This window comes from Salvelinus sp. IW2-2015, linkage group LG25 (assembly GCF_002910315.2).
Source record: "Salvelinus sp. IW2-2015 linkage group LG25, ASM291031v2, whole genome shotgun sequence".
NCBI classification, from domain to species: domain Eukaryota; kingdom Metazoa; phylum Chordata; class Actinopteri; order Salmoniformes; family Salmonidae; genus Salvelinus; species Salvelinus sp. IW2-2015.
Window position 1 is genome coordinate 11,137,050 of NC_036865.1, and position 26,226 is coordinate 11,163,275.

The following is a 26,226-nucleotide window of genomic DNA, read 5'->3' on the forward strand; positions in this document are numbered from 1 at the left end:
AGCTCAATTTCGAGTATTATAGGAAAAGGTCTGAATCCTTATGTAAATAAGCTATTTCTGTTACTTATTTTTAATACATTTGCCAAAATTTCTGAAACCTGTTTTCGTGTAGAGGAAAAAATATCAATTTTTATCAATTTTGGAATTCCACAAAATGTGGGAAAAAGTCTAGGAGTCTGTATCAATATATATTTTTTGTTTAACTACGCAAGTCAGTTAAGAAGACGTTCTTATTAACAATGACTGCCTACCATGTTCAGGGGCAGAACAACAGACTTGTCAGCGCGGGGAATTGACCCAGCAACCTTTTGGTGACTGCCCTTACGCTCTAACCACTAGGCTACCTGCCGCCCCGAAGATGACACATCCAAACAAAAAACGTAAATATTGTAGTACGTTTTTTGTAACGATTTTTTTTTAAATACTAAAAAAAATACCCTGGACACACTGAAATTACGTTGAACCAACGTGGGATAGACGTTGAATCGACGTTTGTGTGAATTGGCTACTTTGACTCGGATGGATATCAGCTGGACTAATCGAAACGCAATGCAAGCCGAGGCTACAGAGGAAAGTGTTGGGTAGAGGGCGCATTCGTGTGAGAGTGCATGCATGGCTGCAAGATAAAGCGATGTAGAGCGCGCGAGAGAGAGAGTTTGTGTGTGTGCGTGCGTGCGTGCGTGCTTTAGTGCGTGGGGGTTCCTTGCGCACGAGCGTGCACTGTGTGGGTTGTGGGGGACAAGTAAAAGCTGTGAAGTGAAGTGGGCAGTCCTTTCTGTAGTGGACTTGTCGCACAAGATATTTAGCATAAAGTCAGTCCCACCGCTGTATGGGGATCAAGCCTTCACTCTTCGACTGCCTTCATGTCTGACAGCATTGAAAGAGGGAAACTGACGATTTTTTACTTTACAAACAGAGGAACTTTCTTCATGTCAGCAACATCTCATTCGGACAACCATTAACCCACATCAAGCTTGCCTTTTCGGGGGATTAATTTAACCAGACCGGGATTTCATGTAAGTGCAAATAGGATAGTCTCCCAGTACAACTCCAAATGTCGTGGTTGTGTCTGTTATGACAGCATGTGCAGTAGGCAAGCAAATTAGTAGATTGCCCTTGTTTGAACTATCAATCAATAACGAAGCCTATACATTGTTGTACTAGTGTTGCTAGTCTGAAACTGCCACCTTACAAACTCAAGCGTTACCAGCAAATTACTCTAAATGTATTGACCAAAGGTTTAGGATACTCGGTAAGTCCGTTAACATGATTTAGGTAAAACTTTCATTGCGTGGTTAAACTTTCATTGACCAAGGTAAAAGAAATAGACTCATGTTAAAAGTTTAGTTCATTATTAATGATGATGATGATGTGTCACATCTGGCTTTACAAACTCAAAGTTAGGTTCCATATAAGAGTGCACTCTGTTACTATAACCATAGCCATAATGCAAACCCTTATCTGAATTAAACATACATCTATTAGGCCTAGCCTGTATACCTTGACAATAACATTGAAAGTGTAGACCACAATGTATCTAAAATGATCTCTAATATTGGCCTTGATTAATGTCTTAGTGGGTAAAGGCTAAACGTTTTTAAACCTTGCCTATGCTCCTCTTGTGAAATGTAAATTTGCTTTAATTCAGGTGAAAAATAAGTCTGTTTCCATCTTTCTAAAGCTAAATAAATATATTTGTTTYCTAGCATTTAATATATCATAATTGATATACATGCTAACACATTTTTCCCATTGTTTGTCCAAATGATAAACTCTTTCGAAATGCAACTCGTATGATTTTGTCTTGCATGGGAGGCGCTTTCTGTGAGACTATTTCAGAGGTCAAACATTTTTGGGGAACTACCCGAAATTGATAGGTGGCAGGTGCTCCCGAGCGACAAGAGACCTCAGAAAGAAAAACAGAGCTACCCTCTCSCGTCTAAGCCTCGGAACTCTCTCCATACAAACATGCGTGCGCTCAATCATCCCTGAACATGGTTTGTTTTCGAGTATATATTTAAGTATAAATCACTGCTATTGTTTCATATAGGCTAACAATCCTTTGTTGGGTCCATGTTTGTGGCCTTTTTAGTCATGGAAAACATAGGCCTTAAAAGGATATAGGCTATTACGAATTCAACTATATTACTTCATTCTAACACTATAACCTAATATGTTTACAATAATTGAAAACTTCTTTAGATATATGTCATGCAGAAATTTGAATGACAATCATCATTTATTTAATTGATTTGATAMCAACGTGTCTTACACAGCTTGGCCTATTCTGTATGGTAGGCTTATACAGGGGTATTTTAAAAGTGGTATATAAATTGGCTTTTTAATATTTATTCTGTGGGAATAAGAAAATAATACTTTCAGTAGTAGCCTACAACGTTTAACAACAAGTGTCAATCTATTTTTTCGATTTTAAGAGGTCAAATGGCAAACCATTATAACTTATTAAGAATCGATTATTTAGGCCATGTCATTTTTTATTGCATGTTATTTTGTAGTTTTCAGTCTGACACGTGTTCCACATCACATGTGAAGTTAAAGATCAAGATAATATTAGATGTGATCATTTGTGTATTTGTGTACTTGTAAGGTACCTCTAGATTTAGCATTATTTAGCATTATACATTTCACTCAAAATGTAGATATAGGACAATTGATATTTTTAATTGCTCCTATTTCAGATTGCTTTATGTTTATTAATTGAACAATTTATTGTGAATCTGAACGTCCAGACAAAGCTATAAAGTTATTCACATGGCCTACCAGCTCAGTCATTTCAGTGGCAAATAATCTGTAATAAAACATATATGCGCACGTTTAAAATGTTCTGGTAAATACAAAATATAATAGCCTAATAATGATAATAATAARAAAATGGACTTCATAACATCGAATAAATTGCTCCGAAAATAACTTGGGACATTGAGAAATCCGAGTTCATGCWTTGCCACTCCCAGTAATATGCAAATTAATGTTAGGAGGGGAGAAATTAACATCTACAAACATTGGGCCGAAATTCCATCTGCCGCCTCCTCGAGAAGGCCCTTAATATGTTCTCAGACAGCAAAGTGACACACATCTTAATCAAGTCTTAATCCAAGGAATTAATTCTCAACGCGTTTATGAATAATTCCAAGGCTAATGCACAAGTCCGTGGAAATGTAAGCAGTCTGCCTCTGCCGTAACAACAGATGGAACCAGCAATCTCCTGAAAAATGAGAGGATTTCTGCTTCCATTTTTATTATTATCAGATGTATATTTTAATGAGACCGATTTCGTATAGGCAACTGCTTATGCAAAGCGCTCTGCTTGTGCAAACTAGAGACCCCAGCTCGCATCAACTCCTACTTACGTTGATTTGCGCAAAGAGTTGAACAGGAGTTAAATTTCATTCTGTTCATATGAGTGAACGTGCACTCCCATCTGTGCTTACAGCAATGTTTTATGCTCTTAAAGCGCATTGTGGAGACAGAAAACAGAGGGACACAGAGGTTGAATGTGGATGGTGAGTGGTGGTGCACTGCTCCCAATTTAACAATGCATGGCGCACGAGCACGAGAGCAAGTCCTTAGAAAACGTCACGGTAATTCTAATAAAGTTGTTGAACTACCAAGGTTACACAGTCAATCGCTACGGGTTATGTTTGTCAGACAAGCAATTTGCCTGTAGCATTTCAGCATGTCAGGTTACGATCAAGTATCTGATATAGCCAACAGCTATATCAACATTAGTAGGCCTTTTTGTAGACTATTGAACAAGAAAAAAATTATGATTTATAATCTGACTATGAATAGTATCATGATTTGTTGTAATTATTCCTATTATAATACATGTATTATTACCATTGTACACATTTAGTGACTAGCTTGACTTCACTTATTTCAATGGGTGAACAATTGGTTATATACAATATGTCTTAATTATGAGTCATTGATGGATTGAAATAGAGTGCATGCCTTMTGACAACATAATCAGGCATCTCTGATTTAACTTGTAGGAAAGGATACATTCTCAACTGTAGGCCTACACATTTATGCACATTTCTATGATAAATTAAAGGAGCCACCATAGGGAAAATGTTATATTTTCAGAGATGTTAGGTGAAGTAATTGATTGATATTGTGACAGATGTTGTCAAATAAAAGCAGATAACAATGAACGAAATGAATTGGTAATTAACTAAGTCATCATCACAACATACCCTATAAACATATAGGACATTGCACCTATAGTCATTAGGTTATGACTAAGGATAACCTTTATAATATGAATGCACATGCACTAAATAACAACATTATTGTAAATCTGGGGTGACCTCGGGACATTCCACTCAGTGTCTCTTGAAATTCAAAAAAGCTTAGTGTCCATTTTATCAATGTGTCCTTGTTAGACCCATGATGGGTTGTTGGCCTTATCTAATTCTAGGGAAGGGACTTGATTTGGAATATGAAATATAATAATGTCGCGGCTCTGAAGGGGACACTGACACCTTGTTCTAGGCAAAATGACGGGTGAGCGTTACCGCACTCCCGGCCAAACTTCCCAACCTCTCTCAGCACTGCTCTGACACGGTCCCATACATCACTGTCAAAGTGGATATGTGTCTGACTGTGTCAAATTCATATTTCTGACCAAAATACTGTTATTCTCTGGTGGCATAGCCCTACACACAAAGCAAAAGACAGCACCTGTTGCTCTCTGTCAGGCAACTATTCTCTGAGTTTTGCTGTGGGTTGCTTTGCAATGAGKCTGGGTTATTTTTCAGTTTAGGACTTTGTTGTAGACCAAACAGATATGTCCTATAAGGCACATATTGACTTTTGATTTCAACAAGCTTACACAATAGAGAATKAAAAGCAATAATTATATTTGATTACTTACCTTTGACAAGTAATTGTATTGATTTCAGCATAATCTTTTATATCATTTTAGACTGGTTGTAAAGTACAATCAACTGAAATACCATTAGACCTGCAAGTCAACTTTAGCCCACAAAACCATATCAGAACCTCATTAGTAATATAGCTAGCCTCAACACAGAAGCAGTACATTTTGGAAAGCAATCTCTCTGTGAGAATTGACCTTATCCTCCATCTCCCTTCTCTCCTTCAGGGGCAGAACACCGCCACTGGGAAAGATACTAACACCATAGAATAATATATTCCTAAATGCTTTATACTTTGTGAAGGATAAATATCTATTTATCAGCTTTTGCACGGCACTTTTCACATGTATCATTATAACCTGTATTAGAGCAATACGGACATGATCACAGCACTGCCTCCTGTGTCTCCCAGTTTCCCTCATTGTGATTGGATATGGGCTTACTTGGTCATTACTCTTCAAAAGCTTTCCTGGGGTGTTACATTTATAAGTCATGGATGTCATGTGGGAGTCTAAGGGTGATGGTGTAATAGTTTGAGTATAATACACATGGGAATAAAGATTCTGACAAATTGAGGAGAGAACTACATTGGCATAAGTATGTATTTATCATTGTCTACTTGTACCAAACAACATCAAGTTTTATATTTGATATCCAACCAGTACTTTTGAAAAAAATGAGATAGTCATTTATAACTTCAAAAAATATGATGCATGGCAACTTTAAACATGCTTGAACAGAAGGGATTGTAAGTGTATCGTTTTTGTTGGACTCACTTTCTTTTTCTGTCACGGTGAATTCCAATCTTAAAGTCTCGACCAACACGACATATCATAAACACTTTGTTTTATCCGTGCAGTTCTTTAAACTTTTGAAGTGGAATACAAATATTTTTGTTAGGCTTATCTGTATGGAGATGAGGTTTCATCATGTAGGCCTTCTTCTGAGATGTCAAGGGCAGAGGCATTCACATCGATGAGCAGAGGGCTGTCAGGAATGTTCTGAAGAAATGAAAAGAAGGGGAAACGGAAGTACAGCTAGTGTTTGCTTGATGTGGTGACTCAGTTTGAGGACTTATTGAGTTTACCTTTCAAACTGACAATGAGCTCTCCATCAAGTTAGTCTGCAAATGTTGATGGTCAGCAAGTTGGTTGATCAGAGCCCCTAACCAGTACAGTACTTGAATGAAAATGACTGGGAAATGTGTACCACATATAATAGCAAGTCTCCCCAGTAAGTATTCAGCTCAAGTGAGTGAGATTCAATGTTATGCCACTATGGGCCACCATGTGACTCGTTCACATCATAGTTCACAGAGACACACCAGATGAGTTAAAGGGTGCACAGCCACAGAGGGGCTTATAGAGTGACAGAGATTGGCATGAAAATGTTGATTTAAACATATACACTCACACAGTTCCTTATGGCACTTATGGCAGTGTTACCTCAATAATTCTGGTACAAGGCAAAGACCAATTATACTGCTGTTATAATGTAAATATATATACAGTAGCAGTCAAAAGTTTGGACACACCTACTCATTCAAGGGTTTTTCTTTATTTTTACTATTTTCTACATTGTAGAATAACAGTGAAGACATCAAAACTATGAAATAACACATATGGAATCATGTAGTAATCACTTTTTAATTTTTTTTTTAGATTCTTCATAGTAACCAACCTTTGCCTTGATGAAAGCTTTGCACACTCTTGGCATTCTCTCAACCAGCTTCAGCTGTAATGCTTTTCCAACAGTCTTGAAGGAGTTCCCACATATGCTGTCCACTTGTTGGCTGCTTTTCCTTCACTCTGAGGGACTCATCCCAAACCATCTCAATTTGGTTGAGGTCTGGTGATTGTGGAGGCCAGGTCATCTGATGTAGCACTCCAACACTCTCCTTCTTGGTCAAATAGCACTTACACAGCCTGGAGCTGTGTTGAGTCATTGTCCTGTTGAAAAACAAATTATAGTCCCACTAAGCGCAAACCAGATGGGATGGTGTATCGCTGCAGAATGCTGTGGTAGCCATACTGGTTAAGTGTGCCTTGAATTTAAAAATACATCCCAGACAGCGTCACCAGCAAAGCACCATCACACCTCCTCCTCCATGCTTCACGGTGGGAACCACACATGCCGAGATCATCTATTCACCTACTCTGCAAAGACACGGCGGTTGGAATCAAAAATCACACATTTGGACTCATCAGACCAAAGGACAGATTTCCACCAGTCTAATGTCCATTGCTCGTGTTCTCTTGGCCCAAGCAAGTCTCCTCTTCTTATTGGTGTCCTTTAGTAGTGGTTTCTCTGCAGCAATGAAGGCCTGATTCACGCAGTCTCCTCTCAACAGTTGATGTTGAGATGTCTGTTACTTGAACTCTGTGAAGCATTTATTTGGGCTGCAATCTGATATGCAGTTAACTCTAATGAACGTATCRTCTGCAGCAAAGGTAACTCTGGGTCTTCCTTTCCTGTGGCGGTCCTCATGACCGGATTGACTGACCTTCATGTCTTAAAGTAATGATGGACTGTCGTTTCTCTTTGCTTATTTGGGCTGTTCTTGTCATAATATGGACTTGGTCTTTTACCAAATAGGGCTATCTTCTGTATATCACCCCTACCTTGTCACAATACAACTGATTGGCTCAAARGCATTAAGGTAAGAAATACCACAAATTCACTTTTAACAAGGCACACCTATTAATTGAAATGCATTGCAGGTGACTAGGTCATGAATTTGGTTGAAAGAATGCAAAGAGTGTGCAAAGCTGTCATCAACACAAAGGGTGGAACTTTGAAGAATCTCAAACATAAAATATATTTTGATTTGTTTAACACTTTTTTGGTTACTACATGATTCCATATTAATTATTTCATAGTATTCTACAATGTGGACAACCATTCAAAAGTATGTGGACACCCCTTCAAATTTGGCTATATCAACCACATAAAATTGAGCATACAGCCATGCAATCTCCATAGACAAACATTGGCAGTAGAATGGCCTTACTGAAGAGCTCAGTGCTGTAAAGTACTGTAAAGTTTGGTGGAGGAGGAATAATGGTCTGGGGCTGTTTTTCATTGTTCGGGCTAGGCCCCTTAGTTCCAGTGAAGGGAAATCTTAACGCTACAGCATTCAATGACATTCTAGACGATTCTGTGCTTCCAACTTTGTGGCAACAGTTTGAGAAAGGCCTTTTCCTGTTTCAGCATGACAATGCCCCTGTGCACAAAGCGAGGTCCATACAGAAATGGTTTGTTGAGATCGGTCTGGAAGAACTTGGCTGGACTGCACAGAGCCATGACCTCAACCTCATTGAACAACTTTGGAATGAATTGGAACACAGACTGCGAGCCAGGCCTAATCGCCCAACATTAGTGCCCGACCTCACCAATGCTCTGAATGGAAGCAAGTCACAGAAGCAATGTTCTAACATGGATAGCCTTCCCAGAAGAATGGAGGCTGTTATAGCTGCAGAGGGGGGACCAACTCCATATTAATTCCCATGATTTTGGAATGAGCATACTTTTGACCATGTAGTGTATATATACAGTGCATTCAGAAAGTATTCAGACCCCTTAGTTTTCCCCACATTTTGTTACTTTACATCCTTATTCTAAAATTGATTAAATAGATAGTTTTACTCATCAATCTACACACAATACCCCATAATGACCAAGCGAAAACAGGTTTTTAGAAATTTACATAATGATTTAGACCATTTGCTATGAGACTCAATTGAGCTCAGGTGCATCCTGTTTTTATTGATCATTCTTGACATGTTTCTACAAATTGATTGGAGTCCACCTGTGGTAAATTCAAGTGATTGGACATGATTTGGAAAGGTACACTCCTGTCTATATAAGGTTCCACAGTTGACAGTGCATGTCAGAGCAAAACCCAAGCCATGAGGTCAAAGGAATTGTCCGTAGAGCTCTGAGACAGGATTGTGTCAAGGCACAGARCTGGGGAAGAGTACCAAAAAATGTCTGCAGCATTGAAGGTCTCCAAGAACACCGTGGTCTCCGTAATTCTTACATTATGCTAAATTGAGCAATCGGGGGAGAAGGGCCTTGGTCAGGGAGGTGACCAAGAACCCGACAGTCACTCTGACAGAGCTCCAGAGTTCCTTTGTGGAGATGGGAGAACCTTCCAGAAGGACAACCATCTCTGCATCACTACACCAATCAGGTCTTTATGGTAGAGTGGCTAGACAGAAGCCACTCTCCAGTAAAAGGCACATGASAGCCCGCTTGGAGTTTGCCAAAAGGCACCTAAAGGACCCTCAGACCATGAGAAACAAGATTCTCTGGTCTGATGAAACCAAGATTTAACTATTTGGCCTGAATGCCAAGCGTCACGTCTGGAGGAATGGGAGAAACTCCCCAAATACAGGTGTGCCAAGCTTGTAGCGTCATACCCAAGAAGACTCAAGGCTGTAATCACTGCCAAAAGTGATTCTACAAAGTACTGAGTTATGGGTCTGACTACTGAAAAACTCTGTTTTTCACAATTCCTGACATTTTAATCAGGTAAAAATTCCCTGTCTTAGGTCAGTTAGGATCCCCACTTTATTTTAAGAATGTGAAATATCAGAATAATAGTTGAGAGAATGATTTATTTCAGCTTTTATTTATTTCATCACATTCCCAGTGGYTCAGAAGTTTACATACACTCAATTAGTATTTGGTAGCATTGCCTTTAAATTGTTTAACTTGGGTCAAACGTTTCTGGTAGCCTTCCACAGCTTCCAAATAATTTGGGTGAATTTTCAGTTCTCGCCACATATCTTCTATGGGATTGAGGTCAAGGCTTTGCAATGGCCTCTCCAATACCTTTACTTTGTTGTCCTTAAGCCATTTTGCCACAACTTTGGAAGTATGCTTGGGGTCATTGTCCATTTGGAAAGACCCATTTGCGACCAAGCTTTAACTTCCTGACTGATGTCTTGAGATGTTGCTTCAATATATCCACATAATTGTCCTGCCTCATGATGCCATCTATTTTGTGAAGTGCACCAGTCCCTCCTGCAGCAAAGCACCCACACAACATGATGCTGCCACCCCCGTGCTTCACAGTTAGGATGGTGTTCTTCGGTTTGCAAGACTCCCCCTTATTCCTCCAAGCATAATGACGGTCATTATGGCCAAACAGTTCTATTTTTGTTTCATCAGACCAGAGGACATTTCTCCACAAAGTATTATCTTTGTCCCCGTGTGCAGTTGCACCCGTAGTCTGGCTTTTTTTATGGCGGTTTTGGAGCAGTGGCTTCTTCCTTGCTGAGCGGCCTATCAGGTTATGTCGATATAGAACGCGTTTTACTGTGGATATAAATACTTTTGTACCCGTTTCCTCAGCATCTTCACAAGGTCCTTTGCTGTTTTTCTGGGATTTGATTTGCACTTTTCGCACCAAAGTACGTTCATCTCTAGGAGACAGAACGCGTATCCTTTCTGAGCGGTATGACGGCTGCGTGGACCCATGGTGTTTATTAGTTGCGTACTATTGTTTGTACAGATGAACGTGGTACCTTCAGGCATTTGGTAATTGCTCCCAAGGATGAACCAGACTTGTGGAGGTCTACAATCTTTTGTCTGAAGGTCTTGGCTGATTTCTTTTGATTTTCCGATGATGTCAAGCAAAGAGGCACTGCGTTTGAAGGTAGGCCCTTGAAATGCATCCACAGGTACACCTCCAATTGACTCAAATGATGTCAAATTAGCCTATCAGAAGCTTTCTAAAGCCATGACAATAATTTTCTGGAATTTTCCAAGCTATTTAATGGCACAGTCAACTTAGTGTATGTAAAACGTCTGACCAACTGGAATTGTGATACAGTGAATTACAAGTGAAATAATCTGTCTGTAAACAATGTTTGGAAAAATGACTTGTGTCATGCACAAGTAGATGTCCTAAACGACTTGCCAAAACTATAGTTTTGTTAACAAGAAATTTGTGGAGTGGGTTGAAAAAGGAAGTTTTAATGACTCCAACCTAAGGGTATGTAACTTCACTTTCAACTGTGTATACACTCTCCTCTCTCTATATAGATATATAATACATAAAAATATATATAATATATACACTGAGTGTACAGAAACATTAGGAATACTTCATAATAATTGAGTTGCACCCTGTTTGCCCTCAGAATAGCCTCTAAATTGTCGGGCATGGACTCTACAAGGTGTCAAGTGTTCCACAGGGATGCTTGCCCATGTTTGACTCCAATGCTTTGCCATAATTGATCAAGTGGCTGTGTGTCCTTTGGGTGGTGGACCATTCTTGATACACATGGGAAACTGTTGAGTATGAAAAACACAGCAGCGTTGCAGTTCTTGAACACTCAAACCGATGTGCCGAAAGATTTGGCATGGCCCTCAGCATCCTCAGAAAGTTCTACAACTGCACCATTGAGAGTTTCTCGACTGGCTGCATCACTTCTTGGAATGGCAACTGCCTGGAATCCGACCGCAAGGCTTTACAGAGGGTAGTGCGTACGGTCCAGTTCATCACTCGGGCCGATCTCCCTGCCATAACAGGACCTCTATACAGGCGGTGGTCAGAGGAAGGCCCTAAAAATTGTAAAAGACTCCACCCACCCAAGTTATAGACTGTTCTCTCTGCTACCACAACGGCAAGCAGTACTGGAGACACAAGTATGGGACCAAAAGGCTCCTGAACATCTTCTAATCCCAAGCCGTAACAGCTCAACAGTTAATCTACCGGCTACCTGGACTATTTGCATTTACCCCCTTTTTATTTTCTCCAACACTCCAACACACACACACACACACCACACACACACACCACACCACACACACACACACACAACACAACACAACAACCACACACACACACACAACACACACACACAAACAACACACACACACACACACACACACCACAACACACACACACACACACCACACAACCACCACACACACACACACACACACACACCCACACACACACTGACACTCCAACACAATACACACACACACTGCATATGCCCACACACATCTCGAGCAAATACACAATTATATATGGAATGTATTGATGTCACACACACACACTCACACACTCTTCACATATGCTGCTGCTACTCTGTTTATTATCTACCTTATTGCCTAGACACTATTACCCCTACCTACATGTACATATTACCTCAATTACCTCAGCTACCTCAATTACATCAACTACCTCATACCTCTGGACATTGACTAGGCACCTGTCTGTACTGGTTGTACAAAGATTGCCTCATTATTTTAATTGTATTGTCTTTCTATTTCTTTTTTTCTTTTGTTAATTTTTCTTACTTTTTAATTCTGCATTGTTGGGAAATGCTTCCTAAGTAAGCATTTCACGGTAAAGTATTAAAATGTTGTATTCGGCCCATTTGACAAATACAATTTGTTTTGAACATTTTATTTTATTTGGTATGAACCATGCACGTTAGGTGCAGCTCCCATTTTGGGAGTGCCCATAAACGAGTTGAGAGGCGGCTAAGTGGATTGGAACCTACCCCGTCGTTAAACCCAGCCACGACATCATAAATCTCAAGAAGCTTTGAGGGAGTGATTGTGTCCCCATATCTTCAAGGTGTTAACTGCGCTTGTATAAATAAACGACCTGTTATTTTAGGCTCTATTACGTATCAGTCTCCCTCACGAGGTTGCTATTTAGATCTGAACGGTCACCATATATTTTAACTACATAACTGCAAAGGAACAAAAATAGAACTAACAGAACACATTCGTAGTAATTACCACGGAATACAGGCCTACATTTAATCAAATAGTTATTTCACAGATGGACCGTTTCATGTCCTTAATTCGATAAATAAAGGTTAAATAAATAAAACAAAATAAAAATAAAGTCAATCAGCAACCTGAATGTTATCAAAATATGAGAATATTATAAAGCCTGCTCAGTAGGCCTATAGCCTATGATTAGCACTAGCAGTTTGTCACATTTTAAAAAGTTAAGAGAATTGTGATATTCATAGACAGCAGATTCCCTCGTTAATTTGTGTTGACATGGAAATGTCAGAACTGCAATTTCTTATATTACATATCTAGGCTTATTATTAAATGATTATTAACATAATTATTGTTGTCATTAGTTGTTCTTTCTGATGTTATTTTCTATTCTTGTTATTTATTTGTCATGCCAATTCGGTTGGAGGTCTAAACTTATGAGGATACTTGTATTATTTTGCCATATTGACTAATATTGAAATGTATTGCCTTCCTTTTGCAGAGCCTGGCGGCCGGGGTTATGGATTTTAACCTTCTGACAGACAGTGAAGCCCGTAGCCCAGCGCTATCGCTTTCGGACTCTGGAACGCCTCAACATGATCAGGGATGCAAAGGCCAAGACAACAGCGGTCAGTTTCCACGTTTACCTTGCAAATGCTTTGTCTACAGGAGTGTTTGACCGATTAATAGTCCTCAGACTGACATTTTGGATGAAGAATAGGCATATATGTTAATGCATGTGGGTCTAAACCAATCGAATAATTTGATAATAATAATTGGAATCATAATGTCCTAATAGGCTATAATAATAATAATCATAATAATAATAACACCAGGACGAATTTCTAGCTTGCAAAAGCTATTAGGATATTCAGWGTCGCCTTTAATGTGCGTGATTGTGTGGATATCACTTCAACCATAATATTAATTGGCTTTCTATTATTTTGTAGACCTACAGCCCATATTCCTATGATTCACATTATATAATTGTTATTTTCCTTAATGAACTCAAGTTGCACGTTTATTCTTCTCGTTTGGCTTTTATAAAGCAAGAGTTATTAACTGCAGCGACTATAGACTTTAATGGAAGCTATTGTAAACATTTGGCATGGACCCCTTACTCTTTGGCGGAGCTTTTTGGCATTTTGTCGTGCTCGTGTCTTTACACGCCGATATGCTGTAGGTCTATTAATAACTCTCAATTGAAACCTAAAAAATAAGCTAAAACATACCTGTGCGTGATGAACGGAATATAGCCGAATGTCATAGGCCTAGACATACAATAATATCCCGAGCAACTACGATTGCTCAGGCTTGAAAGCTAAATATCTGCCTCTGCATTTTAACCGCCTGCATGCCAATTTATAACAAATTAGGCATTTGACAGAGAGACAAAGCTAATATTTGTGATACCCGTGCGGTCTAATAGATGAAATCTCTGTGGATCCAGGGTCTGCAACAGACTCCATTAGTGTGACTAATGTAAACTTACTCCGAAATGGACGGCCCTGAGTGAGTGCAGGGATTTAGGAGAACCCGCATATACTGTATATGAACCACGGATTACGCACTAAAACCATCAAGATAACGAGGTGTGTGGGGGCCAAATATCAAGAGGCAATATGTCCAATGTACTGTACCGTACTTGTATTGTTCACTGACTATGGAATATTCATTCTAGAAAAGTTTGATCTAGTTGAAATTAGATATTGAAAAAGAAACCATCATTCATTCATTGTTCTTTCTTGTGATATTGACATAGTTAAAGTTAAACAATGAGTTTCTTTTTCAATGTCCATTTCAGGTTAGGGTTCTCATAATATGTATCCAGAAGGATATACATGGTTATTTGTTCAGTGTAGGCCTATATCTTTTAAATAAACTGGATCCCCATGATGGTGGACACCTGGGCCTCACCTCTAAAATATTATAGTACCTTCAAAAAGTATTCACACCCCTTGACAGTTTTTTGTTGTTGTGTTACATCCTGATTTTAAAACTGATTAAATTTAGATTTTGAGTCACTGATCTAAACACAATACCCCTTAATGTCAAAGTGGAATTATGTTTTTAGAAATGTTTACAAATTAATAAAAAATGAAAAYKTTAAACGTCTTGAGTCAATAAGTATTCAACCCCTTTGTTATGGCAAGGAGTAAAAATGTGTTTAACAAGTCACATACGTTGCATGGACTCCATGTGCAATAATAGTGTTTAACATGATTTTTTAATGACTACCTCATCTCTGTACTCGAGACATACAATTATCTGTAAGATCCCTCAGTTGAACAGTGAATTTCAAACACATATTCAACCACAAAGGCCAGGGAGGTTTTCCAATGCCACGAAAAGAAGGGCACCTATTGGTAAATGGGTAGAAATGAAAAAACATCAGACGTTGAATATCCCTTTGAGCATGGTGAAGATATGTATTACACTTTTGATGGTGTATAAATACACCCAGTCATTACAAAGATACAGGCGTCCTTCCTAAATCAGTTGCTGGAGAGGAAGGAAACCCCTCAGGGATTTCACCATGAGGCCAATGGTGACTTTAAAACAGTTGGAGTTGAATGGCTGTGATAAGAGAAAACTGAGGATGGCTCAACAACATTGGAGTTACTCCACAATGCTAACCTATAGGCTCCCGAGTGGTGCAGCGGTCTAAGGCACGGCATCTCAGTGCTAGAGGCGTCACTACAGACCCTGGATCGATTCCAGGCTGTATCACTACTGGCTGTGATTGGGAGTCCCATTGGGCGGCGCACAATTGGCTCAGCGTTGTCCCGGTTAGGGTTTGGCCGGTGTAGGCCGTYAATAATAATTTGTTCTTAACTGACTTGCCTAGTTAAATAAAGGTTAAATAAGAAATGAACATTAAAAACCTAACTGACAGAGTAAAAATAAGGAAGCCTGTACAGAATAAAACATTTCTAAACATCCATCCTGTTTGCAACAAGGCAATAAAGTAATACTGCAAATTTGGCAAAGCAATTAACTTTTTGTCCTGAATACAAAGTGTTATGTTTGGGGCAAATCCAACACAACACATCACTGAGTACCTCTCTCCATATTTTCAAGAATAGTGGTGGCTGCATCATGTTATGGGTATGCTTTTCATCAGCAAGGACTAGGGAGTTTTTTGTTGTTGATAAAAATAGGCAAGGTCCTAGAGGAAAACCTGGTTCAGTCTGCTTTCCAACAGACACTAGGAGACAAATTCACCTTTCAGCAGGACAAAAACCTAAAACACAAGGCCAAATATACACTGGAATTGCTTACCAAGACAACATTGAATGTTTCTGAGTGGCCTAGTCACAGTTTGGACTTAAATCAGCTTGAAAATCTATGTCAAGACTTGAAAATGGCTAGCAATGATCAACAACTAATTTGACAGAGCTTGAATAATTTTGAAAAGTAATAATGGGCAAATGTTGCACAATCCAGGTGTGGAAAGCTCTTAGAAATTTACCCAGAAAGACTCAAAGCTCTAATCTCTGCCAAAGGTGATGTTAACATGTATTGACTCAGGAGGTTGAATACTTATCTAATCAAGATATATTAGGGTTAAATTTTTCATTCATGTTTTCCAAATGTTAGAATTGTTCTTCCACTTTTACATTACAGAGTATTTTGTGTAGATTGTTGACAAAAAATGACAATTAAATCAATTTTAACCCCATTTTGTAACACAACAAAATGTGGAAAAAGGTCAAGGGGTGTGAATACTTTCTGAAGGCACTGTAATATTTCAGAGTTGAGACCCAGGTGTCCACCGTCATGGGAATCCAGTTTATAAAAAAGATATAGGCTTACACTGAACAAATAATCATGTATATCCTTCTGGATACATATTATGAGAACCCTAACCTGTGTATCCACTAAATGCAGAAATGTAATACATATTGGCGATTTTTATTAAATTAGGCCTTATTAAATGACAAATGGCACATGGGCATTAGCACACTCACTCAAGTGGCATCTGAAGTTTCAAAATGAGTAAAACTTCTATAAATGACAAACACATACTGTACCTGTACAGTATAGATCTAGAGGCTTGGTTACAATAGGCATACTTTACCAATAGGCATAATTTTTGATTATGTAGCTGGGAATATTATAATTTCTTTCACAAAAGTATAGTTAGTCAAAACAAAGCCTCTCAATTCTCAAGGACACTCCTAGTGATTAGAATATGCCTCAGATTGCTGGGGCCTTAGTGCATAATGCAAAGCCTAGAGAGGCAATAGCCTATAATATATGTCATACATAAGCATTTGTGGGTATGTATGCATGCATTTCAAAGCATGTGTGCATGCATTTGCATAACACAGTATGTATGCTGCTACATTGGTGCTTTTTCGCCTGCCCAAGGGATTAAGCTTTTAAATTCAGATTGAATTGCCAAACAACTGTGTCTGGCAGTGTGCTTGGCGTTGATAAATCCACAAGGCTTCAGACATTCTCAAAAGTCTCATCAGTTGTCCAAGTGGTGGTGGGCATTAAGTTAGAACTGACTGTTAGTTTGTTGGTTTGTTTATTGGCTGGCTGATTGACTAGCAGTCTGACCCAATACGTTGCTGTCACAAAATCTGCAAGGGTATATTTGACAAACACACACACACATACATTATATATATATATGCCTTCTACTATACATATGTACACCGCCATCAATATCAGCCCATGTGCTATAGGTGTGTGTAGTGTAGCCAATTGATTTTTATAAACTGGGTGGTTCGAGCCCTGAATGCTGATTTGGCTGACAGCCGTGGTATATCAGACCGTATACCACAGGTATGACAAAACATGTATTTTTACTGTTGTAATTATTTTGGTAACCAGTTTATAATAGCAATAAGGCACCTTGGAGGATTGTGGTACATGGCCAGTATACCACGGCTAAGGGCTGTATGCAGGCACTCCTCGTTGCATCGTGTGTAAGAACAGTCCTTAGCCGTGGTATATTGGCCATATACCACAACCCCTCGGGCATTATTGCTTAAGTATACCCTCAGCAATGTATTACACATTAAAACAAAACAGCTATTCACATTCATTGTATTTGCGGTATGTCAGTGAGTAAAGTTAAAATGTTGAAAGATTTATTCTATTTGGAGATCAACTACAACGTAATCAGAAAAAAGCTCAATAAATTTACTTTATTTACTCCCATCAGTGAGATTCTTTATTGTAGGTTTTCGAGGTCTGCCCTCTCTCCTGGATTGTGACATGGGATGGAAAATGGTTTTTGGCCTAAGTGATGGCTAAACCAGTGTCAGTTTACTGGTAGATAGCAGCAAAAGTCTGGTCCTATTGGTTTTGCCAGTGGTGCTGCAGAGTCTTTTAAACCCTGCTGATTATTTCTTACTGCTCTCAGAGAGATAAACCCTTGCCAAACAGTCCAAAACCTGCCTGGTAACAAAAGCCTGATCCCTGGGATTAGGTAGCCAACTAATTTCACTCTTTCTGTGGGGTCCTCAAATTGCGGAACTCAGATGAAGAGAGAAAGGATCTCGGGCAGACAAAACATGTCTGTTTGGTTCTGGTGTTAGTGCCAGATGGGTTTCAGGGCCAATTTAAATTATTGATCTGTTTTTTGACAACTCTGAGAAGAGGATAAATACAGTCAATGAATCTTGAAATATTCCAAACAGAACTGCACAAATCTAATACAGTAGGTGTAACTGTAAACAATTCCCATATTATTTGAAAATATGTTAATACATTATTTTTCAAATAGCATGGGATAAAATGTCCATTATATTAATTCACTTAAAATAAAAGAGGACAGTGGAAAGTGTGATAACTTTTTAATGGGAAGACACTTCACTCTGTAGAGATGATGGCTGCTCTTGTGCAAAATACTTGATATTGGATGGGAATGGAAATATGCAATTTTTCTAAAACATGTTTGAGCAAGTCTGGAAGTATTGTAAACAAATACAGATAGTTATGATGCGATACAAAATGAGGATTTGCTATGTATTGGGCCCACATTTTGTTCTGATTATAACTACTGATCCATGTTGTTGCCTCCCAGACACAGAGAAGTCCCACCAGAACCAGACAGATGAGTCGAATGCAGAGGACGGCTCTCTGAAGAAGAAGCAGCGGAGGCAGAGGACCCACTTCACCAGCCAGCAGCTTCAGGAGCTGGAGGCCACCTTTCAGAGGAACCGCTACCCCGACATGAGCACACGGGAGGAGATCGCCGTGTGGACCAACCTCACAGAGGCACGAGTTAGGGTGAGTCCCCACAGAATCACTACTGAGCCAGTGAAATAATCCAAACCCACTTTCCTTAGGGTTTAGGTGTTATTCAACAATACATTTGTGACACTCAAACATATAATTTCAACATAATTCTGAAGGTAAAAAGGCACCTGAAGGTACATATCTAAAAGATGACAAATTTACCTAACTAAGCAGAGATTTAAAAATGTTGCAATTTGACTTCAACAACCTAAAACTAGGCTTCACATGTCAAAGGTCAGAAGTGTGTCGATCTGCTCCTGACCCTGAAATGTCCCCTCAAGCCCAGAGGTTTGGTCACCACCAGTCTGGAGCAGGTGGGCTCACATTTTGATGGATGACAATACAATCGTTGCCTTCCTGCCTAGTAATGGATCAAATTCATGTTGGCTAGATTAAAGGTCACATAGCACACAGTCTTGGTTGTTATTTTGAAAGAACAACAGACCACACACGTCCTAATGCCTAGCAGGACCCCACTTGTTCCCTGCTAATCCCACATGGACGCAGATTCCCCCTGCATATACAGAATACTTCTCCTGTCATCTTGATTTATAGCATTTAACACAGAATGCGTTTGTAATAAATGTTTGAATAACAAACCACTTGCTCTCCCTCTATATCCATGCTGGCTACTTCCTTGCCTACAAATGTGTATGTACAGTACATAGCTGCATACAATGTGCTTAATAAAACTCAAATTGCTATTGCACATGTATATTTACAGTACAGAGTCCTGAGTCCAATGAGACTGGATTCTAATAATATCAATACAGCTCAGACTAAATTAAACCAACACAGTATTATAAAATGAAATGTATAATATGAAATATGTCAGAGCTTGTCCGAATTCTGATAAATAGATTTTAGCAGAGTCGTAAGCAATGAACGTGAGTACTTAGGTTACAGCGAGTCTGATTGTGTCAATCATTTGACAGTTTTAGGGAAGTCATGAACACCTAAACAACATTGCCCTAGAGTCATGTTAAAAGGAGAGAGAAATCTTCCTCAACAGTGGGGTTTCCCCTACTGTCAATGGGTACCATGGAAAACTCACTGCTATATACACTGTACCCATACATTCAATAGTCCAGAGCATTCTATCACTATCACAACAGATGCTTGTTCTGCCGGCTGGCAGACACAGACTAAGGGTTTGGATTAGATACTGTATGCCTGGCACAGCAGTATTAGATGAGGAAGGGAGGGAGGGAGATGAGAAGTGTTGGTGGCTTTTTAATTATTTTTTATTAGAATAACTAAAATGTGAATAATATTATTTTGATTAATACAATTAGATTTTTAACTTTACACAGTCCGTTTATATCATTTTTGTATTGGATTCTTATAATAAAGGTATTTTGCTTCTCAATTAGTTTTGAAGTCTTTATGAGAATAAAGAGAAAGTTCCACCACAAAATGAACGCTCAGGGACAAATTCATATTTCCCCAATTGGGAACTGAATTAAGTACCTTCATTTTAGATTTGCCATTAAAACTTTAATCCGTTTTATACCCTCCAAAAATAGGACCTTAAAATGACAAAATGTGAAGACCGCTCCAGCTTGACATTTCTTTCACTGGGAGCTCATAATTCAAATAAGTGAATAATTTGTTTTAATAAACCATGGCTAATATGACTGTTTGATTATACACTTCAACTTATTCTTTCTTTTAAAAAGTCTGCAACTACAGTATACTGAATCTTGCCTAAACTATTTGAAAGGAATCATAGTGTCAGCCATTGCAAACCAAAATGTTATTGTGTTTCAGAACAATTTTTACTACCTCAGATTAGGTTGAAAAGAAAAGCCCATATCTATTTTCCTTTTTTCCCTTTTCTGTCCTTCTCCCTCAGGTATGGTTTAAGAACCGCCGTGCCAAATGGAGGAAGAGGGAGAGGAACCAACAGGCTGAGCTGTGTAAAAACGGCTTTGGTGCCCAGTTCAATGGACTAATGCAGCCCTATGATGACATGTACTCTGGCTACTCATACAACAACTGGGCCACCAAGAGTCTGGCCAGCAGCCCACTGTCAGCCAAGAGCTTCCCCTTCTTCAACTCCATGAATGTAAGCCCCTTGTCCTCCCAGCCCATGTTCTCCTCCCCCAGCTCTATCCCCTCCATGAACATGGCCTCCTCCATGGTGCCCTCGGCGGTGGCCGGGGTGCCCGGCTCGGGCCTCAACAACCTGGGCAACCTGGGCAACCTCAATAGCTCCACGCTGAACTCGGTGGCGGTCACCGCCGCCACCTGCCCTTACGCCTCCACCGCAAGTCCTTACATGTACAGAGACACCTGCAACTCCAGCCTGGCCAGCCTCCGACTGAAGGCCAAGCAGCACGCCAACTTTGCCTACCCAGCCGTGCAAAACACAGTGTCCAACCTAAGCCCTTGCCAGTATGCAGTGGACCGGCCGGTATGAAGACATGTACCCACTCCCACCCAGCCTGCCCTGTACCCCCCCGACCTCTCAGACCCACTGCCCCCCTCTTCCTCTCCTCCTCCCGGTCCCTGCTATGCTCCATCAGTGAATCAGAGTTAACTGCACACATCGTCATCACCATGGACTAGTTAACAAGACGCTGTTTGTCTAACTGATGCTACACAACAGGAATAAGCTTTAACAGTTAGAAGAAAATCCCCTGATGGACCACCACGCTTCAAAGAACTCTCTCAAATACGCTGAGACTTTGTCGCTGAACCGACCAACTGTCAAAAAGGATTTCTAAGTTTAATCCAATATCATTTTTTTGGGACTGCATGACTAGAGTGAATTTAAAATGAAGAAAACCTGGATGCTTCAACTGCAATGGTGGTCAACATCTTGGCCAAACATGAAATCATTGTGACGCTTGCCACCATCACGGGGAAATGACCTGTGGTTCCAATATGAGGATGTATATAATGGACTTTTTTTGTTTTGTATGTGACAAAACTATCCATGAAACGTAGTACTTTGGAGATGAGAAAAGCATGTTCTTCAAGAGCAGACCCTAGGTTGATGTACTATGAGTACCTCCTTTAGGAATTGTAATTTTGTTATGAATTCCAATCCCCTCAGAAGGTCAGGTGTCAAAGGTCAGATCAGAAAGGAGAGAGGAGCTAGCACAACGTAGTCTCAAACAGAATAAATAATATCCAAAATCAGAACCTTTTTAAAGAAAAGTCTAAAAAAGCCATTGAATATATAGATTTGTGTGGTGTTATAAAAAGGGAGTCCATGACTGTAAAAATGTATGTAAGAGTGCAGTTGTTATAAAACAAGCCTTTTTTCCTGGTGTAGCCTGCTTTGTCTCATTAACATAATAAAAATGTGTTTTTATGAACAACACATGGGCTAAAAGTGAGTACTATTGAAAGAAAGTCACCAGTTTCCCTTACAGGTACTGCATGACTTCATCTATGTTCTATCAGAGGAGGTTGGATGCACCTTAATTGGGGAGAACGGGCTCGTGGTAATGGCTGGAGTGGAGTGGAATGGTACCAAATACAAACACATGGTTTCCATGTGTTTGATGCCATTCCATTTGCTCCGTTCCAGCCATTATGACGATCCGTCCTCCCCTCAGCAGCCTCCACTGTGTTCTATGACATTAGACTGAGTTATAAACAAGTCCTACACACAATGTTCCCCTTGAACAAGCGTCAACGCCATGGAAACACTGTCTCACATCCCTGGCAACGTTATGCAACAGGGGACGTGGGGACTGGAGAGAGATGGAGAGATATAGATGTTCCTGCTGCCTGGTCAATGATACGTTTGACCTAAACGTAACAGGAGGAATTCTTGGGGCCGTGCCTTAGATCTCTCAGGCCGGTGCCAACATTATGTAAGCCTTCAGGAGGAGTCCCTGCGGACTCACCAAGGGGACTGTCGGCTGAGCCTGGAACGCCCAGCTTGTGGCAATGCAGCCTTTTACAACAATTACATTTTCACATTTTAGTTGTTCCTTTCTGCGTAGGCTTACTATTTTCTAGTTAATATCTACAATGTTAGACATCAGTCTCTAAAACGTGCAGGCATAAAGCAATGGAGCTATCAAATCTTAGAACTACAAGGCAGACAAGAAAACAATTATTTTAACATGGCAACTATATGTGTAGTTCTTTATTAACGGCTACTTTTTCAACAACACAACTCTGTGTGTATAAATCTGTCTCTTCTCCCAGCAGTCCAAAGAGCCTGTCCATGGGACTACAGTTGTCTGTGGAGCGAGGTGGAGCAGTCACAGTATTTGGTCTCCCCCTCCACACAACACATAGAATCAATATTCCATTGGAGGGCAAACATCCCATTCCCATTTGTTCATACTGCCCAGCACAAGGAGAACACATTCACAATGGTTCAAAGCCATTGTCTGGAAAAATCCATACAACTTGAAGTAATAACGATTACCTTTGAGAATACAGAGGGAATGAATAGAATAACTGTTTTTGTACTCTGACAGTATCCTATATGGTTCAGTAAAATATTTCAAGGGCCCACATATCATGAACACATTTAGTTCAAGCATGCATTTCAGCGTCAAGAAGTCCAGCAACATCAGTAGGTTATAATTTATCTGTCACTTCAACTTCCTTGGGACCAATATCACTTGAATTACAGTCAACAACAGCTAGCATTAAGCAATCCACATCTCCTTTTACCCACTATAAATATCCAGGAGTGCCCACAGTCTCTCTGTGGTAGTGGAAAGAATAATAAAGATTATGAAAGAATATTTGCATTTATTACTGATGAAGAATCAATCATCACATTTTATGATGATGATAAGCTCTCTGGGTAGCCTACGGACGTCAATGTGTTTGTCACGATCGTTGTATGGTGGAAGAGAGGAGGACCAAGTTGCAGCGTGATAACAATGCATTCTTCTTTTAATGAAACGAAACGAAGAACACTTGACAAACTAACAAAACAACGTGACGCTACAAACAAATAGTGCTGACACAAACACTACACATAGACAATCACCCACGAACTACCTAATGAATATGGCTTCCTAAATATGGTTCCCAATCAGAAACAACGATAGACAGGCTGTCTCTAATTGAGAACCAATCTAGGCAACCATAGACATACATACACCTAGACTAGACACTGCCCCATAAACACAAAACCCCCCTAGACAAATACAAAACAACATACATCCCCCATGTCACACCCTGACCTAACTAAAATAATAAAGAAAACAAAGATAACTAGGCTAGGGCGTGACAGTGTTGAACATTTTGTTTGATCTAAGTCCCTATGACCGCCTGTGTCCAAAATCGATAAGGTACATACAGTGGGGCAAAAAAGTATTTAGTCAGCCACCAATTGTGCAAGTTCTCCCACTTAAAAAGATGAGAGAGGCCTGTAATTTTTCATCATAGGTACACTTCAACCATGACAGACAAAATTAGGAAAAAAAATCAGCAGAAATACACATTGTAGGATTTTTTATGAATTTATTTGCAAATTATGGTGGAAAATAAGTATTGGTCCCCTACAAACCAGCAAGATTTCTGGCTCTCACAGACCTGTAACTTTTTCTTTAAGAGGCTCCTCTGTCCTCCACTCGTTACCTGTATTAATGGCACTGTTTGAACTTGTTATCAGTATAAAAGACACCTGTCCACGACCTCAAACAGTCACACTCCAAACTCCACTATGGCCAAGACCAAAGAGCTGTCAAAGGACACCAGAAACAAAATTGTAGACCTGCACCAGGCTGGGAAGACTGAATCTGCAATAGGTAAGCAGCTTGGTTTGAAGAAATCAACTGTGGGAGCAATTATTAGGAAATGGAAGACATACAAGACCACTGATAATCTCCCTCGATCTGGGGCTCCACGCAAGATCTCACCCCGTGGGGTCAAATGATCACAAGAACGGTGAGCAAAAATCTCAGAACCACAGGGGGACCTAGTGAATGACCTGCAGGAGGCTGGGACCAAAGTAACAAAGCCTACCATCAGTAACACACTACGCCGCCAGGGACTCAAATCCTGCAGTGCCAGACGTGTCCCCCTGCTTAAGCCAGTAATGTCCAGGCCCGTCTGAAGTTGCTAGAGAGCATTTGGATGATCCAGAAGAAGATTGGGAGAATGTCATATGGTCAAGTGAAACCAAAATAGAACTTTTTGGTAAACTCAACTCGTCGTGTTTGGAGGACATGCTGAGTTGCATCCAAAGAACACCATACCTACTGTGAAGCATGGGGGTGGAAACATCATGCTTTGGGGCTGTTTTTCTGCAAGGGACCAGGACGACTGATCCGTGTAAAGGACAGAATGAATGGGGCCATGTATCGTGAGATTTTGAGTGAAAACCTCCTTCCATCAGCAAGGGCATTGAAGATGAACGTGGCTGGGTCTTTCAGCATGACAATGATCCCAAACACACTGCCCGGGCAACGAAGGAGTGGTCGTAAAATGCATTTCAAGGTCCTGGAGTGGCCTAGCCAGTGTCCAGATCTCAACCCCATAGAAAATCTTTGGAGGGAGTTGAAAGTCCATGTTGCCCAGCAACAGCCCCAAACATCACTGCTCTAGAAGAGATCTGCATGGAGGAATGGGCCAAAATACCAGCAACAGTGTGTGAAAACCTTGTGAAGACTTACAGAAAACCTCTGTCTTGCCAACAAAGGGTATATAACAAAGTATTGAGATAAACTTTGTTATTGACCAAATACTTATTTTCCACCATAATTTGCAAATAAATTCATTAAAAATCCTACAATGTGATTTTCTGGATTTTTTTTCTTCATTTTGTCTGTCATAGTTGAAGTGTACCTATGATGAAAATTACAAGTCCTCTCTCATCTTTTTAAGTGGGAGAACTTGCACAATTGGTGGCTGACTAAATACTTTTTTGCCCCACTGTATGCAACGGTATTGCTAGAGAGATGTTATCATGAAATAGAGAGGTGTGTTGTTATTGAACATCTCTCACACCAAATATCTGTAATTAGAGAACAATAATGAAAATGTGTTATTAAAAAGCCATATACTATGAATGGTGTAGAATGTAATATCAGTATCCATTCCAAGTACACTGTGTTAACTCATTTGTTAATTGCATACCTCGTTGGGAACTATGATTTAATTACATATCATTATTCCACCTTTTTCTATGATTAAAGTAATGGGCAAGAGTGACTTAATTCAGGATCGGTCGTGGGGCCTCCCTGGGTGCACGTTTTTGGTTTTTGCCCTAGCACTACACAGCTGAATTCAAATCATCAAAGCTTGATGATGAGTTGGTTATTTGCATCAGCTGTTTAGTGCTAGGGCAAAAAACAAAACGTGCACCAAGGGTGGGCCC

At 39.8% G+C, this 26,226-nt stretch overlaps 1 protein-coding gene across 1 annotated transcript; it reads left to right on the forward strand.

Moving 5' to 3' along the window:
* The first annotated feature begins 751 nt into the window (after positions 1-751).
* LOC111952036 (pituitary homeobox 3) lies at positions 752-22,251 on the forward strand. The gene is made up of 4 exons (XM_023970472.2): positions 752-1,016; positions 13,165-13,291; positions 18,706-18,911; positions 20,776-22,251. Exons 2-4 carry the CDS (start codon positions 13,183-13,185, stop codon positions 21,340-21,342), a joined length of 882 nt encoding a protein of 293 aa, XP_023826240.1. The 5' UTR covers positions 752-1,016; positions 13,165-13,182; the 3' UTR covers positions 21,343-22,251.
* The last annotated feature ends 3,975 nt before the right edge of the window (positions 22,252-26,226 follow it).